General features: G+C 33.9%; 1 protein-coding gene across 1 annotated transcript in view; it reads right to left on the bottom strand.

Moving 5' to 3' along the window:
- Positions 1-2,895: 2,895 nt before the first annotated feature.
- Positions 2,896-16,504, bottom strand: part of SRFBP1 (serum response factor binding protein 1) — a 54,125-nt gene continuing 40,516 nt past the window's right edge. The window contains exons 5-8 of the mRNA XM_012788574.3: positions 9,807-9,888; positions 8,333-9,047; positions 7,060-7,097; positions 2,896-3,521 (exon numbers count right to left, since the gene is read on the bottom strand). Coding sequence (XP_012644028.2) covers positions 3,337-3,521; positions 7,060-7,097; positions 8,333-9,047; positions 9,807-9,888 — 1,020 coding nt within the window. The 3' untranslated portion in view covers positions 2,896-3,336. The remainder of the gene's footprint in view (positions 3,522-7,059; positions 7,098-8,332; positions 9,048-9,806; positions 9,889-16,504) is intronic.

The following is a 16,504-nucleotide window of genomic DNA, read 5'->3' as shown; positions in this document are numbered from 1 at the left end:
AAAATTGGACATTTTAAATAATATAATGCTGCAACTCTGTAAATCAGATTCTCCTTCTTCCCTGGGGTTTGTTGTTAGTTTATTTAGTAACTTTTCTGAACTACTTTTGTGAAGTCTATATTCTTTGTTGTGTATGGCCATGGAAGGCTCTGATTCATTTAGCTTAGCAGTGAGCTAATAATTGGACAGAGAGGCCCTTAAATACTTGGAATCAATACTTCTCTTTGCTGAGGGGCTCTGTGTTGGGGCACACCTTCAACACTTGATCACCTAGTCTTCATTTGTTACTTGTGCAGCGCCTCAAGGTCAGCCAGAGATGAGAGTTTAGGGCCCTCTTAGCTTTTTCCTGAGCGTGTGCACAGCTCAAAGATTGTGCTGGCTCTCCTTGATTCCGAGAAATCATGTCAGAACTTAACAAAGTCCCTATGAATATTAAATCCTCCAGATTTCCTTTTAAGCTTTTTAACTTATTGTTCACCCCTACTGTTATATTCATCGCCTAAGGCAGCCTTGAAGCAATCTCATGGAAAAGGCTTATCACACAGGGCAAGCTCCGACTCAGGGCAGATAAAGTCAGCCTTCCCAGTGGGGTTTTCCAGTGAACCATCACACAGGTCAAATAATGACAGTCTTCAGGGAATGTGTCTTTGAAGAAACTCCAACCCGGTTCTGAACTTCCTCCAGTGGCTGCCAGGGTGCTGGTTTGCACTGATTGTGGGTTATTGGTTTTCAAGGCCACCATGGACTGGGAAGTAGAGAATGGGAATAGGGCAAGTTAAGATCTCACAGTGATCACTGCTTTTGTCAAGATTCAGGATTCAGGCATTTTTCTTGAAAAAATACTCCCTGGATTGCGGCAAGCCTTTGGTTAATTCCAGAGTTCTGAAAAAGTTGTTTCTGACAGTTTGGATAGATTTATTGCTTTTATGGAGAGAACAATTTTTGCATGTCCTTACCCCACCATTTTAGCTGTTATTACCCTAGTTAACTTCCAAACATAGTTTTAAAACCATATGCCCTCTGGCTAAAGAAAAAAACCCTCTAAACAAACACTGAACTTTGACTAGTAGACTTCTGTTTTACAGAGGCATCACTTAGCAATTCTGAAACTAACTTCTGTGTATTTTAGGCAAATACATAGATATATTGTGGATAATGGGAACCAACTTTCTCATTACTAAAGAAATGATTTATATATATATTGCAAGGACACAGGAGATAGCTTGAGGAGGCCCCTGCTGGCCTCACAATTTGAGCATCAAAATAAATAATGAAGGACTTCTACTTTTGACCACTATGAATTATCAGGGATTTGTCCTTCCACATTAAATAAAACTGGACAGAATGTACAAAACAACAGTTTTTGGACAATGGACAATAGATGAGACAGGATAGCAATATCTGAAAGAAAAATAAATGAGTGCTTAAGTATACCAGCTCACTGCCTTAAGAGTTTCCAAACTAGAATGCGAGAGGAAGAAATCTCAAAAGAGCTCAGTGGCCTTATTGAATTGAAGAAATAGACTTCAGAGTTCAAGCAGGCTAATGTGATTTGAATTTGTGAGGCAAAATACGAGAGAGGAAGGAGACATACAGAAAGTGCTCTGGAAATCAGTAGAAGGGTCCCCTCAAGTCTTTGGTAGAAGACTGATCTGTGCAATGTGTATGAAGAATTTATCAAGGCCAGGGGAAAAACACTTGACAGAAAGGAGTAACTGGAACTATATCTTACATAAGCCCCAGGTAGTCTGTGTTCTTACCAGCCACAACAGAAAGATTTCCTAATAGACAAAGTATCAGGTAGAGTTCTTAGAATGGTAATGCCTCAGTAGTGAGGCCAAATGAACCTCAAACCAGGATTTCTCAGCCTCAACACTGATGACCTTTTGGGGTGGAAAATTCCTTGTTTTGTGTACTGTAGAAAATTTAGTAGCACCCCTGGATTTCATCTGCTAGATGTAGGGCCACTTGCCCTTGTGACAACTCAAAATATCTCCAGACATTGCCAAAGGCCTCCTAGGGGGAAAATGTCCTAAGCTGAACCAATCAGGGGTGGCGAAGCTGTGGCCTTGGGGCCACATGTGGCCTTCTAGATCCTTGAGTTTGGTCTTTTGACTGAATCCAAATTTTACAGAACAAATCCTTTTAATAAACGGACAAGTGCCCCAATCTCACAGTTTGGTAAACACTTGGTAGCCACAGAGACATTTTTCTTTCACTTTTTTCATCACTCTGAAAATAATGTCAAAAGAAAAAAGAAAAAAAGTACAAAAACAAATTTTTCATTCAACATAGCCAAAATAATTTCCTTTCTGTATACTCTCTTGAATTTCATTGTTCTAGTTATCTAAATTCTTACATTTTTGAAATAAAATGACTCTTGAGAGCTTGTGAATTCAGGCTAACCAGATGGCCTTCCTTGCCACTGACAACACAGGAAACATGAAATTTATTAGCATTATTTAGTTAAACAAGAGTCTTTAATTTCTCCCAAAGTAGCAAAAGTGAAACATTTGAAAGGATTTTTAAAATCCTGTTTTCCTTTTAAATAACAGTACTGTGGTGTATAAAGCAATCCCTTCAGTGAGTCATCTCATAACCTCTCTGCTTAGCGATTGGCAGAAATGCTCTTTCAATCCTACCTCCTTCAGAGTTTGTTCTTCTAAATTGTAATCTATGACTTCTAAAAAAAGTCAAGAGTACATGGTCAAATGAATAAGTAGATTATACTTCTTTATTTAATAGAAGTATTTATATACAGTGATATAAAATTGATTTTTGGTTGTCTTGTTGCATTTAAACAATTTGCCCAAGTAACTGAAATATACATAAGAAATCTGAAACTATCTTGGAAAACTATTTTAGAATAGTCAAAAAGTACATGATCACAGTTATTGAAAGCATAATAAAAATTAGCATTTATTTATATTGTTTTAACAAAAGTGATGTATTTAAAATAGTTATAATTTCCTCATATTTGTCCATTATTTTAAATATATATCAACATTTATTTCCAAGGCAAAAACCACAGCTGAACCAGTAAAATATACTTCATGACAAGCATAAATGAGAAAATCTAAGATCACCATAATCCCAAAATTCTTTTATAGAGGAAACATTCTGGGGGATATTATTAAAAATCAATTTAAGTACATACTTGATTTGTGAAAGGCTTATGTAAACATAATTTAAACTCATTTAGAAAATGAAAGACAAAAATAAATATTCTATAACCCCTCTAAAGAAACTTATTCAAACACAAGTTTAAATAATAAGCTGATTTACAAAAAAGGAAAATAAGTTTTAGTTGAAGAATTTCACAAAAGGAGATACTAATCAATCATCAAATGTAATTTTTTTCCCCTGAAACACAGCAATTTTAGATTGCTGCTCTTTTCGCCTTCTGCTTGCTTCCCATGAAGGATGAAGAGGCTGTTGCAATTGCTGTTTTGTACTTTTAAGTCCTCTTTGTGCATTCTTATTAAGCGGATTCTTGATTTGAGGTTCAGTTTGAGGAAAATCTGGGAAGAGAAAGCAAAAATAATAAAAACTAACTACATACCTAAAGAGTATATAGCAGGACAAGAGAAACATATTTCACCTTCAAACCAATATTAAAGAAAGAAATTTTGTTTACTTAAATGGAGTATTTCACAATTTAAAATTCCAAACAGGAACAGCTTGAAGTTGAAAATTTATACATGAGTAGACAACTTTGGGACACATACTTTCTAACCCTTGTAAATACATGTTTATTGAGTACCTCCCAATATATGCTGTGCTGCCTTATTTACAATGACATAAAGAGAGAAATCACAGTCCAGCTGACATAGAAAGCCAAAAATGGGGATATCATATTTTCAAAGGAACATCATTGGTGTATTAAATCTGCACATGGAACAGATGTAGCCAGAAAATTCATATCTTAGCTAAGACACTGGGTCTGACAATGCTGATGGGATGTATTTATGTTTAAAGGGCTTGTAATTGATTCCACTCCCTTCTGTTATTGAACCAAAAGTTGTTATTACAAGGCAAATTACTAAGCTTACTCAAAAATAAGACAAAGTTCTTTTTTTGTTATTATAACATTATTCTCCAAATATGAAGGTGGAAACTTATTTTCTAGTTTTACTATGAGGTACTTTACATAATTTAGAACAAAAAGTACTCTTTGGGGAAGACATACTAGCATGAAAATACATGAATTAATGCACATTTTGGATGTTTACAGAGTTTAGTTGATGGGCTAAAAAAAATTTTTGGAGGAAAAATATTTCATCTAGATTAATCAGTCCTAGGGATGTATAATTTCTCCATTTCAAGTTAAACATTATTATCAAAAGCTTTTAAAAGGCCTCTAAAAAGCAAATGTCATAATGTATTACAAGTTAGTGTACAATTTGGGATAACATTTCCAAAATATCATATAAACAGAAATCAAAACATCCTGAATCTTGTGCAAATCACATGTGCTCTAGAAACCTGTTGTAATATTCAAAGGTGGCTCTAGTGATAAAAAATTTACTTAAACTGTTTAATAAACTGAGATTTCAATAAGGCAGCATTTCTAAACATATTATGTTATGAAAATTAAAGTTGTAAATAAACATAAATATTTTACATATACAAGCTAAGAAAAAAAATCCTTTTACTTGGATCTCATTGGGAAAATGTGGGAGGGAGTGTCTTATAGTTATTCTATATTTGTGAATATATGGTAAATGAGGTATATTGCCACATTTTTGCCAAACCCTATTTTCTTTTCCTTTTGGCATACAACCAGAATATAGTTCCCATTGCCACTGCAGTTAGGTGAGGCCATATCACTAACTGAGTTATGCCCAAGAAAATGTTAGTAAAAGTCCAGACCATAAAAACCTGAATTCAATCTTCTGTTATTTCTCTCTCTATCTCTAATGAATGAAGACAATTCCTAGGATCTAGAGAGAGGAGGCACAAGATGGAATGAGACTACGAGAAGCACACAGACTGATAGATGAGAAGTAAACCACTAAGATTTGGTAGTTATTTGTTATAGCAGGTAACACTATGAAAAATGCTGAAATTGGTACTCTGAAGTAGAGTACCACCATTATAACATAATTTGGCACTGGCTTAGTGGTTTGGTGGTAGGGGGTGAGGAAATGGATAAATGAGATTGGGATGTGAGCTACCTATGTACTAAACAAAGAGGTAAAACTGTTGCCAGTGATAATTTTGGAAGCAGGTTATATGCTCAGGAAATCTGCAGTACCAAGTTAAGTGGCTGTAAAAAATAAAAAAGATTAGTATACTGTTGGCTGTCCTTGACAGAGTTCTAAAAATAGGGAACTGAGAGAACTGAGAGTCTAGATAATTGAGAACTTAAGGTTTAGAAAAGCATATGGCCCCCAAACAGTAAGCTATATGAGATAAAAAAGATTTTTTTTTTTTTTTTTTTTTTGAGACAAGGTCTAGCTCAGTTTCCCAGGTTGGAGTGCAGTGGTGTAATCATAGCTCACTGTAAACTCTGACTCCTGGGCTCAAGTGATCCTGCCACCTCAGCCTCCTGAGTAGCTAGGACTGCAGTATAGGCACATCCACCACACCTGGCTAAATTTTTAAATTTTTTGAAGGAGATGAATTTTTGCTATGTTGCCCAAGCTGGACTAAAATTGCCTTCCTGGCAACTGATCAGAGATTCAGTCATGGAACAGAGATAAGATGAAAGGTATACCTTTCTCATCCAAACCTGGCAAGTCTCAATACAGCAGACATTAAACAAGAGTGGAGTTGGGGAAAACAAAAGACAACACAAACAAACATAAATAAGGCAAGTTTGAGAACTAGCTCTAGGAAAGAATATTTAGTGTAGTTACTAGCTCATAGATGTGCTGATGGGAATAAAGAGGTCAGAAATCCACCTGGTTCTTGAGGTAATGTATAGTGAAAGAAATCACAAGCCTGGGCTAGAAAAAAACCTTGGACTTTGAACAATCTTTAGGATCTTATATTTGTACCAGTGATTTGGGGCAAGATCAAAAGAGATCATACTAAATACCCACTGCAGATGTGGCCATGGAACAAAGACCTTCCCAAGTGAGGGACCATCTTTTTAGTACCAAAGTCTCCAAAACTTTGGGGAGTCCCACCTAAGAGATCTGATGGAGAGTACTTCATCAACTCCCAATAATCCTGGTCTTTGAGCTGGATGCAGTGACTGGAAGTGACTTTAGGTGGGCTTGTCTATGTGTAACAGGAAATAAATGTGCAATGGGCATTCGGTGATAGAAAGGATGGTCAGTGGCAGAAAATCCCTTTTCCTCCTAGATACATAGACCGCATTTCTTGGCTTTTTGTGGCTAGATGGGATTATGTTACTGAATTCTGGGCAATGAAATGTAAGCTGAACTGACTTTGGACACTTCTAGGTCTGGCTCATGAACACTTCCTGCAAAATTCTCCAGGTACTCCATTCCCTTCTATTGGCAAATGGAAACTATTTGGAACCTGGAGGAGGAAGGAGCCAACAGATAGAAGGAACCTGATCCTTGAATGTGGACAGAGAGCCTCTCTGCTGCTTCACAGTGGATTGTGATGTGAGTGAGAAATAAATTTTTATTTCGTTAAGACAGTGAAAGACTAGGATAGTATAAGAAGTCAGCCTACCCAAATATATTAAAGTTTGATGTGTTATGAATTAACCTGGAAATACTGTGATTTTGCTCTTAACCCAGAAAATAATACACTTGGTTACCGAATGCTTAAATGGCATGGTACTGAGTAATTAAGATATAATTTACATAATAACTTAGTTAAAAATATATTGATTTAATTCAAGAAAAAATAGACATATTTTTTTCTGATAAATTTTGTTTATATCTTTCCCTCAGTGGGACTCAAGGAAAAAAACCCAATAAAAATAAAAAATTGTATTCCTAATTATAAGATGTTCTATTTCCATTTCTTTGGGTACAAATTCATTTAGGCTATCAAGCAACTATAATTTTTCATCCTTCCATTCTGGCAAAACATAGCTCAATTGCATATGAAGGTCAGGCAGTCATCAATACTTACCTAGGGATTTGCTTTTTGGAGCCTGTTCTCTGTAATTTCTAAAAGAAAAAAAATATCACTGTTACTTTTAAAAGATAAATAAATACTCTTAAGATAACATAATAAAACTCATTCAAAGGACTGTCACCCTCCCTCATCCCACCAACAATCAATAAAATAATTATGAAACCCTTGGTTTTTAGATACATCAAAGGTTCACTCTGGTATTCCTATAGCCGCATGAGGTATTTTTCTCTCACCACACTTACAGAGATTTCTATTCATAACTGAAAAATATCCTATCTTGGTTACCTTGTCTCTACTCTTGGGGATTATCTAGATAAAGAATTACTAAAGTTTTCTCCCAGGGAGAATGAGTCACGTGTAACAAAAATTAAGATTTACATTTTATAAGGAGGAGGAAGGATAGTGGTGTGTTATTTTCAAACAAGGATAAAAATGTAGTCTCTGTAGGCAGGTTTGGGAGATATAAGGAATAATTTAATTACTTCAAGGCTCCAAAGACGCTTTTAGGTCTTTTCTACAACTTTTTGGGAAAATTTCTACATCACATTTTTCTATTCCATTAAATACCATCCCTGACTTACAAATATACAGAAAAATAGATTATTGAAGAAAACAGCTATTATTAGAGAAATTAGCTAACTATGATCTTTACTTTAAAATGTGAAGATGTCCTCTTTCAGATTAGAATTACAAATGAAGTTAAACTTATTGATTTATAATTTATCATTTATTATCACAGAACAGCTATGAAAAGTGGTGGTTAACAAGGATGGAGACAGCAACACACCAAATAGAAAGCAGCTTGGGAAAACTCAGTGTTAGGGCTAGGATTAGACAGGAAAATGATTGATGTTTACTATAATGATCTTGGGTCATCAAGAAAAAATATCATATTCTTTTCAGAGAGTTCTGTTTGAAAAGAGAGATGTGTGAAACATTTTCAAAAGGTTTTCATCAAAAACTAACCTAAAGTTTCAAAACTTTGATAATTGAAACAATAAAACAAATTAACTAGGCATATTATTTGGCTATAACATCACATTTTCTAATGAAGATGGATCAATGTGGCATTGCCACATGCATGTTTATATATATTATCCCATTATAAACTTGGAGAGAGGGAGAAGTCTAAAATGGGATGAGTTATACAAATTAGAATCATGGATGGGAGATAGTCTCTTCCCCTACATAAGAAATGTAGATTTTTCATATCTTTTTTAAAAAGTAAGAATTAATTAATTATTTCAGAATAAGAAAATATTCTTACCTTCTAGAGTCTTTAGATCCAGATAAAGAGTGGAAAAACACTGATTCTAACCTCCTGGCTTCTGTACTTGGCTTGTTTTTGTCATTTTTTATATTCCAATGAGTTTCATGTGTATCTTCTTTGGGTAACACTTTTTGAAGGGGTTTTTGTTCCTTATCTGAAGAATGACAATTACTTTCCTTCTTTCGTGTTCGCCTGACTTTTCCAATGAAGAAATCATCACCACTATCACTATCCTCAGACATGGAAGATTGTTTGTAAAACCTTTCTTCTGTGCTATCATCAAAATACTCCTTCTCCTCTTCAGATAATTCTTCTTCATCATCACTGTTACCACAAAGCAAGCTATCAGATCTTTTCTGTTCTTTAGTTTTACTTGGTGTTTTCATTTTGGCGTAAGCAACTATCTTCTGGGGTTCAGAGGGAACTATAGAATCCCTTCCTGAAGGCTTTGATGGAGAATTTGTAATGTTCACTGCTTTTGGTTCATTTTCCATTTTGGTCATTTTTTCCTTTGAATTATTTATTGGTTTCTTTGGCAGGATTTTGGCTCCTTTCACTTTTTGCTCATTGATAATAGTTCCTTGATGCTGTAACTTACTTGCATCATCACTTGAACACAAAGTGTCCTTATAGTGATTTTCTTCTGAAGCAGTCTTTGATGAATCAACTTCAGTAACATACTGTCTTGCATCTTTAAAAGCTTGAACAGCAGCTGCATGAAAAGATAGTACATGACTTGTTTTAGCATTGAAACATATAAACTACCACTGTTTTGGTATAGTATTTTAAAAATTATTTGGAAACATTTAAGAGGGCAACTGGAACTTATACTAAATATGTATAATAGCTTTGAAATCACAATGAAATCTTCTGACTTCTTAAAAACCAACATTATGAGACATGCTGAGATGTATCTATTTTAAATGAAAAGAAAATTATCCTTTCCTCATGTCTTAGAGTTATGAAGAACAGTAAAAAGTCACCAAATACAAATAAAACAGCAACTTTCATTTCTGTAATAATGTATAGAATATAAATTATGCTTTTAGACATAATAATATCATCTAATCTTTGACAAAAGCATTTAATCTATAAATATATTTCATAATATACATATATAAATGAAAATTATTTGGCTAAATGACAAAAACAAAAGTAACATAAGCTACAGAACTATTTAGAAAACTGTATTACCTTTATAATGTATGTATTGTATATAAAATATATATCAATATATTAGAATTTAGGAAACAATACAGATTTAGTTTTTCTTCACACATCAGCAAATTCCATAATTTCAGGCACCTTTCTACATTTGTAAATATCTGAAAGAAATTTACATTTATAATATAAAAAATCCTGAAGAACTATAAAATATTTAAGATAAATGAATAGCCATTATCCAAAATGATATATACAAATGCATTAAGTACATAGCTACTTTTAATATTAAAAGTCATTTAATTTATACCTTTTAGCACATCTATTTTTTTCTTCAGAAGAGGGTGTACTGCTAGTCTGGCAACTGCTCTCTCAGTTGCAGTAGAATCTGGCTGCAAATTGAAAAAAATAAATGGAAATAAAATAAACACAAATAACTTGGCACTATTGGAAGTGAATAAAATAAAATCTATCAAAATCTTTTAAAATTTAAGTTACAGAACAGAATTTGTTAATATTCTCATTAGATAAGTTATTAATATAATTCACACTAAAGATAAAGATGTTGCTGATAAAAGTATTATTGCCTTTGGACAATTAAAATGATCTTATAATCAATTAATAAATATTCTTTGTAAACTTAATATATTTCCAGAACTGTGTTAGGTATCATGTATGATATTTTTACAAAAGTAGCATAGCTTCTGCATTCAAAGTACTTAAGTGACATCATTAAGACCAAATTAATAAGAATCAAATAGCCTTAGTGCTAGGCTAGGTTATATAGACAATTTATGACTACTCTAATGTATTAAGTCCTATTTAATGGAGACCTAGAAAGTATCTAATGCTATATATTTATATTTTGAATGTGTAACTATCATTGCTATATTCTCGGGACCTAACACAGTGCTTGGATTATAGCCAAAACTTTATAAACATTTGATGGTGACCAAAGGGGAACAGATTATATATAATATTTAATGTATTTATGATTTTGGAAACTTCATAAAGCAGGCTAATTGTTTTAAATGCTGCATGTAGGCTGACACTTCTAAATTTCTACCTCTGGTTTCAACTTGAGCTGTAGACTCATATATCCAATCACTTACTTGACATCTATTTGACATAAAATAGATAAATAAAACAATTCTTTTATTTTCCTCTCAAAGCTGCTTCTCCTATAGTCTTTCCCATCTTATTGTATGTAATTTCAATTCTTCTGTTTGCTCAGTCCTAAAACTCTAAGGATTTTTCCACCATATTTCCCTTTCCTTCACATCTCATAATAAATCCCTCAGTAAATTCTATGGTTCCATCTGCAATATATCCAGAACCAGTTACCATTTCTCACCATTTTTACCCTTAACAACTTTAACCAAATTACCAATACCTCTCACCTGGACCAATAGAATAGGCTCATAGCTGGTCACTACCTTTTGCATTTTCCACACAGCAGTCACAGTGATGTTTAAAAATGTAATCAGACCATGCTATTTACACATCTGTTCTTCTTTAAGCTTTATTGCCTCTGATGTTTAGGTCATTCCACTGCAATCTCTTCTCTACCTGGAACCCTCTACTCCTAAATACATACATTGATTGATCATCTCACTATATTCATGTTTCTGTACCAATGTCATCTCAACTAGCACGACATTTCCCATCACTCTTTATTTACTTCACATCACTTAATAATGCATGCCAGTGACTGTATGTATCTCACTGCTGTAGATTCAGTGCCTAGAATAAGTAGGTACTAACTGATAAGTAATAGGAGGCACCCAATACAAATTTCATGAAGCAATTACAACAGTAATTCTGAGGTCAAAAAACTATAGAGCACCTAATCTTTCTAAAATTCTGAAGGAAAATAATTTTCAACCTAGAGAAGAAAAAAAACCTTTCAGATATGCTATTTTTTTTTTTTTTAAGTTACATCCCTTGTACCTTTCTGCCTCCAAAGCTACTAGCTTCACTAAGATGAAGGATACAAATAATGAGAAAGGCATGTGAGATACAAGAAACAAGACACTCAGGCAAAAGGAATTCCCACAATGATGGTAACAGGAGACTTAGGTTTAGAATATCAGGTATGCTGAACATCTTGAGAGGACATTTTAATAATTGGTGGAGAGCTCAGTGCAACATTAGAGATAAGACAGAAAACTAACAAAATACAATAATTACAAAGTATAGAAAACAGAAATATTATGCAGAAGAAGGAAAGTAATACTATGTGACTTTTAGTCACAATAACAATCACTAAATGTCCATTTAATCTTTTTTTTTTTTTTTTCAAGAGATAGGTCGTGCTCTGTCACTTAGGCTGGAGTGCAGGGGCACAATCATAGCTCACTGTAGCCTCAAACTCTTGAGCTTAAGTGATCATCCTGCCTCAGCCTTTTGAGTGGCTAGGACAGGAGTGGAGAACCTGTGGCCTTAAGATCTCATGTGGCCCTTCTACGTAATTAAGTGTGACCTTTGGACTGTATCCAACTTTTATGGAACAAATCCTTTTATTTTTATTAATATATTTTTGTTCATCTTTTATATTTATATTTTATTTTAAAAATGAATGTATTTAAAACATCAAAGAATAAAAAAAGTTTCAACAAAACAAACCATCCCAGATTGACCAGCACAATTCAGTGCACTGTGTTTCTGTTTAAAGAGGAATTTGTGAATAGCTGCACAGTTCGACAGTATTTTTTAATTCTGTCTGCTTAACAGTCCATCATGTCAAAGAAGACCAAAAGAATGCTGAAGAAAACACATTTTTTAATGAGGATTTGGAATTGCATTATTATCTTGTTTCTGCTAAAGAAAAGATGATTTGCTTGTTTTGTGATACTGCAATATCAACATTAAAGAAATTCAATGCTCATCAGAATTATAACACTCATAAGGACCACAAACATTTTAAATTAGAGGGAGAGGCGTGAAAGTTTGTAGTGCAGAAATTCAAAGATGAAAAGCAAAAGCAAAGACAATTCTTTCAAGCAGCAACAAAACCTGGAAATAATGCCACTGAAACAACTTATAAAGTAGCTTATATACTCAGGGAAAGAGGGAAGACTTTCAGTGATGTAGAAATTGTGAAAGAATGCATTGTTGAAGCTGTGGGATGCTTAGATCCTGATAACATTTCAAAGTACAAACAATTACCTGTTTCAAGGAGAACCATAACTGACTGGCAGCATGAACTAGCCTTCAACTTAACAGAACAACTTTCATGTAACACTTCAAAAGGAAAACACACAGTATTCAACTGCTTTGGATGATCTGACTCAGTGCAAGTTTTATAGTAACACTTCATTCCAGTCATAACAGAATATTTTCTTTGCTACGAAGAATTACTCGCTTTGGGCACTCTTGTGAACAAAACATGGGGAATAAATATCTTCAACAACTTTTAAGATAAATGTCGTGAAGTTGGACTGCATTTCATAAATTTACCGAGTGTACGTACAGATGGTGCACCTTTCATGACAGGAAAACATAACAGATCTGGATGCTCACATTTCTTTTCTCGTATCCTGCATCAGCAAAATCTGTGTGCCAAAGCTACTATTTTAAGTGACACTTTGCAACAAGTTGTAAGTATTGTTAACTATATTCATGCAAATAATCAGTTTCATAACATTCATAAAGTTGAATGATGAGGTATTCAATGTGGATTTGCCACATCATTCTAAAGTATGTTGGCTATCACAGGGACAGGTGTGATATTTTATCTCTGCGAGAAGAGACAGTTAAATTTTATGAAGAACAGGATCAGCAATGTGAATTATTGAAAGATGATTTCTATAGGAATGCAGCATTTCTGTGTGATACTATGTCAAATCAAAATAACTTTAATATTTCTTTGCAAGGTAAAACTAAGTCTATTTATGATATGTGGCAAAATCCAACCATTTCAAAAAAGCTATCTTTTTTCAAAACACTTCTTCAAAAGGAAATTTTGGATGAAGTTTTTCTCCAGTTAGCAAAGGTCACTGATGAGCAGGATGATGTATGTGAACCATCTGAAGAATATGTAGCTGTTATAGACCTATTAATCGGAGAATACAATGAAAGGTTCACTGTCTTTGAGAATCATGACATCACACTCAAATTAGCATTTCAGCCTCATCTAAGGTGATATCACCAAGGCACCTGATGAACTATAGATGGAATTGATTGACCTATGTAGATGATATTTTAAAGTCATTGTTTGATGCTAAGAAAGATCCAATTGAAATATGGAAAACTGTAATAGTTTTCATGCCTTTAGCCACATGCCCCCAAAATGCTTTCTTGCTTTTCAACCACTTCTTGCTATGAATCTACATTCTCCTACCTAACTCAAATCAAGATGCCCTTAAGATCGCAAATGACTGGTACCCATCTAGCGGATCAACTGAAACTGCAGACCTCCATGCTACAACCAAATATTCAAATGTTTTTCCATCAAAAAGCTGACACAACAAAGTCATTAAAAGGTTAGTTAACTTTAAAATTAACAAATGCATTTTTTGAAATTATTAAGTACACAATAGTTAGATTTTTATAAAACAACGCAATAATTTTTAAGTATATGTAATTGAAGTTTCTTGAATGCAGCCTTATTTGATTACAACTAAATTAATGTGGTCTTCCAACAGGAAAAGGTTCCCCCCACCTCTGAGCTAGGACTATAGGCCACACCACCACAACTGGCTATTTTAAAATGTTTTATAGAGATGGGGTACTGCTAGGTTGTCCAGGCTGGTCTGCAACTCCTGGCCTCAAGCAATCCTCCTGCCTTAGCCTCCCAAAGTGCTTAGATTATAGGCATGAGCCACCATGTCCAACCCTAAACTCAATTTGACTCAAGTATGTGAGGATGGAGGAGATAAGGATATGACTTAGAGGCTAGAGGAGGAAAGAGATCTAAATCCTTATTTACCACAGCATGAAGTTAACAGCTAGTACTTAAATGACAGAGACAACACAGTACTAATGTAAACATATTGATAAGGGAGTAAATTCTGTAAGAATGAACTAAAGTTGAAAGCAGGGAAGGAATAATAGAGGACTGCCATTTCCACACAAAAAAATCTTATAATGGTATTTGATTTTCAACACTAGGGATTGGCAAACTGGTCCATTGGCCAGTTTCAGCCTGCAGTCTGTTTTTGTTTTAAAAATAAAGTTTTATGGGAACACAGCCAAACTCATTCATTTATATACTGTGTATGGCTGCACTCATGCCATAATGGCAGAGCCAAGTAGTTGTGACACAGACTTTATGTCTTGCAAAGCTTAAAATGTAACTATCTGTACCTTTACAGAAAAAGAGTGATGCCTGCTCTAAATTACATATGAGTAGAATTCTTGGTGGGGAAAAACTAAAAAATTAGGAATAACGAAAAAAATTTTTAGTAGGCCCATAATGTTTACAAATTTAGTTTAACACAAAAATATTGCCACGACAGATTTTTGTTGCCAAACCAAGGCAACGGGTTATAGCACTAACTGTAACTATAGCACTAACTGGAACTATAGCACTTCCATAATGGTGGCAGAATTTGAGAATCTGTCTCAGTTAGAAATAATTTGGTATTCAACGCAGAAGTATGTGATTAATCCTCAGGATTAGCCCCAGAAGATCTATATGTAAAAACAATGACAACAAAAACAATTAGTCTTGACAAATGTTACACACTACCCAGGACACTGCCCTTCAGGGTTACAAGGGAAAAAAAGATACTCCAGAAGCACATATTTATCTTTAACTGCTTCTTTTATAGTGTATTTGCCCCTTGTAGCTACTAAAAATTCACTTCAAAGGTAATATCCAACATATGAAATCTGCATTTGTAAAACAGATAAATTAGAAATTGTTCTTATCACATGAATAATCTCATGTATTTCAGGTAAGAAATGCTGATAATCCTAACCAGATTTTAACTAAAGTGTATTCATATATAATTGTTCATACACAATTGTTCAAAATCAAAGCAGGAATTTGGAAATTGCTGTTGGATACTATCGTTTTCAAATTCCTCCTGTGACAACTTGCTACAATCTTCGCTGAACTAGGCATTTCTTTCCAGACCTAGTGTATTCTTCCATCTTAGTTTTAAAAAAGTTTTACAAGACCAATGGTAATACTTGCATGCTTAGGGTCGACTCCGGGTAAATATTATACTATTTTGTTAAGAACTAATTTATCATTGAATTTATTTAGCTATGCTATTTCTCTGCCCTGGAAGGTATCACAGAGTAACTTTAGTAACCTTTAGTAACCTGATTTAGTAACTAGCTTTAGTAACCTGATTTCAGAAAATTATATTTTTTAAAAAGGCTCTAGAATAAGACTTACAAGTCTACAATTACTTATCAACCCAATGAATAAAGTTCTTCTTCTAATTTGTTATACATGCCTTCTTCTATAATTGTGTTTTTATGTTGCAGTATTTGTGGAGGACTTAATCTGGGGAGATATGAGGTTAAAAAGTGAGACTGATTTGAAAAGGGCCATTGTGTTGCATAATCCCAGGGTGTCACAGTGCAGCTGTCAGATTGGAGCTCTGCAGCCATACACAGCAGTGGTGAGTTCAAAGAAGACTATACAAGCTTGAGTCTACATCATATGCAGATATATATATATATATATTGAGTTGTTATGTAGAATTGTGTATACTGGAACTTTGGGTTCTGTAATTATATGCAATTCATGTTTTTAAAGAAAAATAAGTTAATGCTATCATCAAATAAAAATTATATATTATAAACTTCAAATTTTACCAGAACTTAAGGGGAAATAGACCAAAGATTTTATCAATCAATTAGACTAACAGTCTAGACCTGACCTCAAGATTACCTAGCTAGTTGGGAATAGCTAGAACTCAAAATCAGGTTTCTGAATTCAGTTTAGAGTTCTTAACAAATTTTATTCTAAAATATTTGTAATAACTTTCTCATTTCATGACCCAACTTCAGATGTTTTTTACATTACAAATTGTATAAAGCCACCTTCAA

This window comes from Microcebus murinus, chromosome 11 (genome assembly GCF_040939455.1).
Source record: "Microcebus murinus isolate Inina chromosome 11, M.murinus_Inina_mat1.0, whole genome shotgun sequence".
NCBI lineage: Eukaryota > Metazoa > Chordata > Mammalia > Primates > Cheirogaleidae > Microcebus > Microcebus murinus.
Note: the sequence above shows the minus strand (reverse complement) of the source record. Positions and strands in the feature narration are given on the sequence as shown.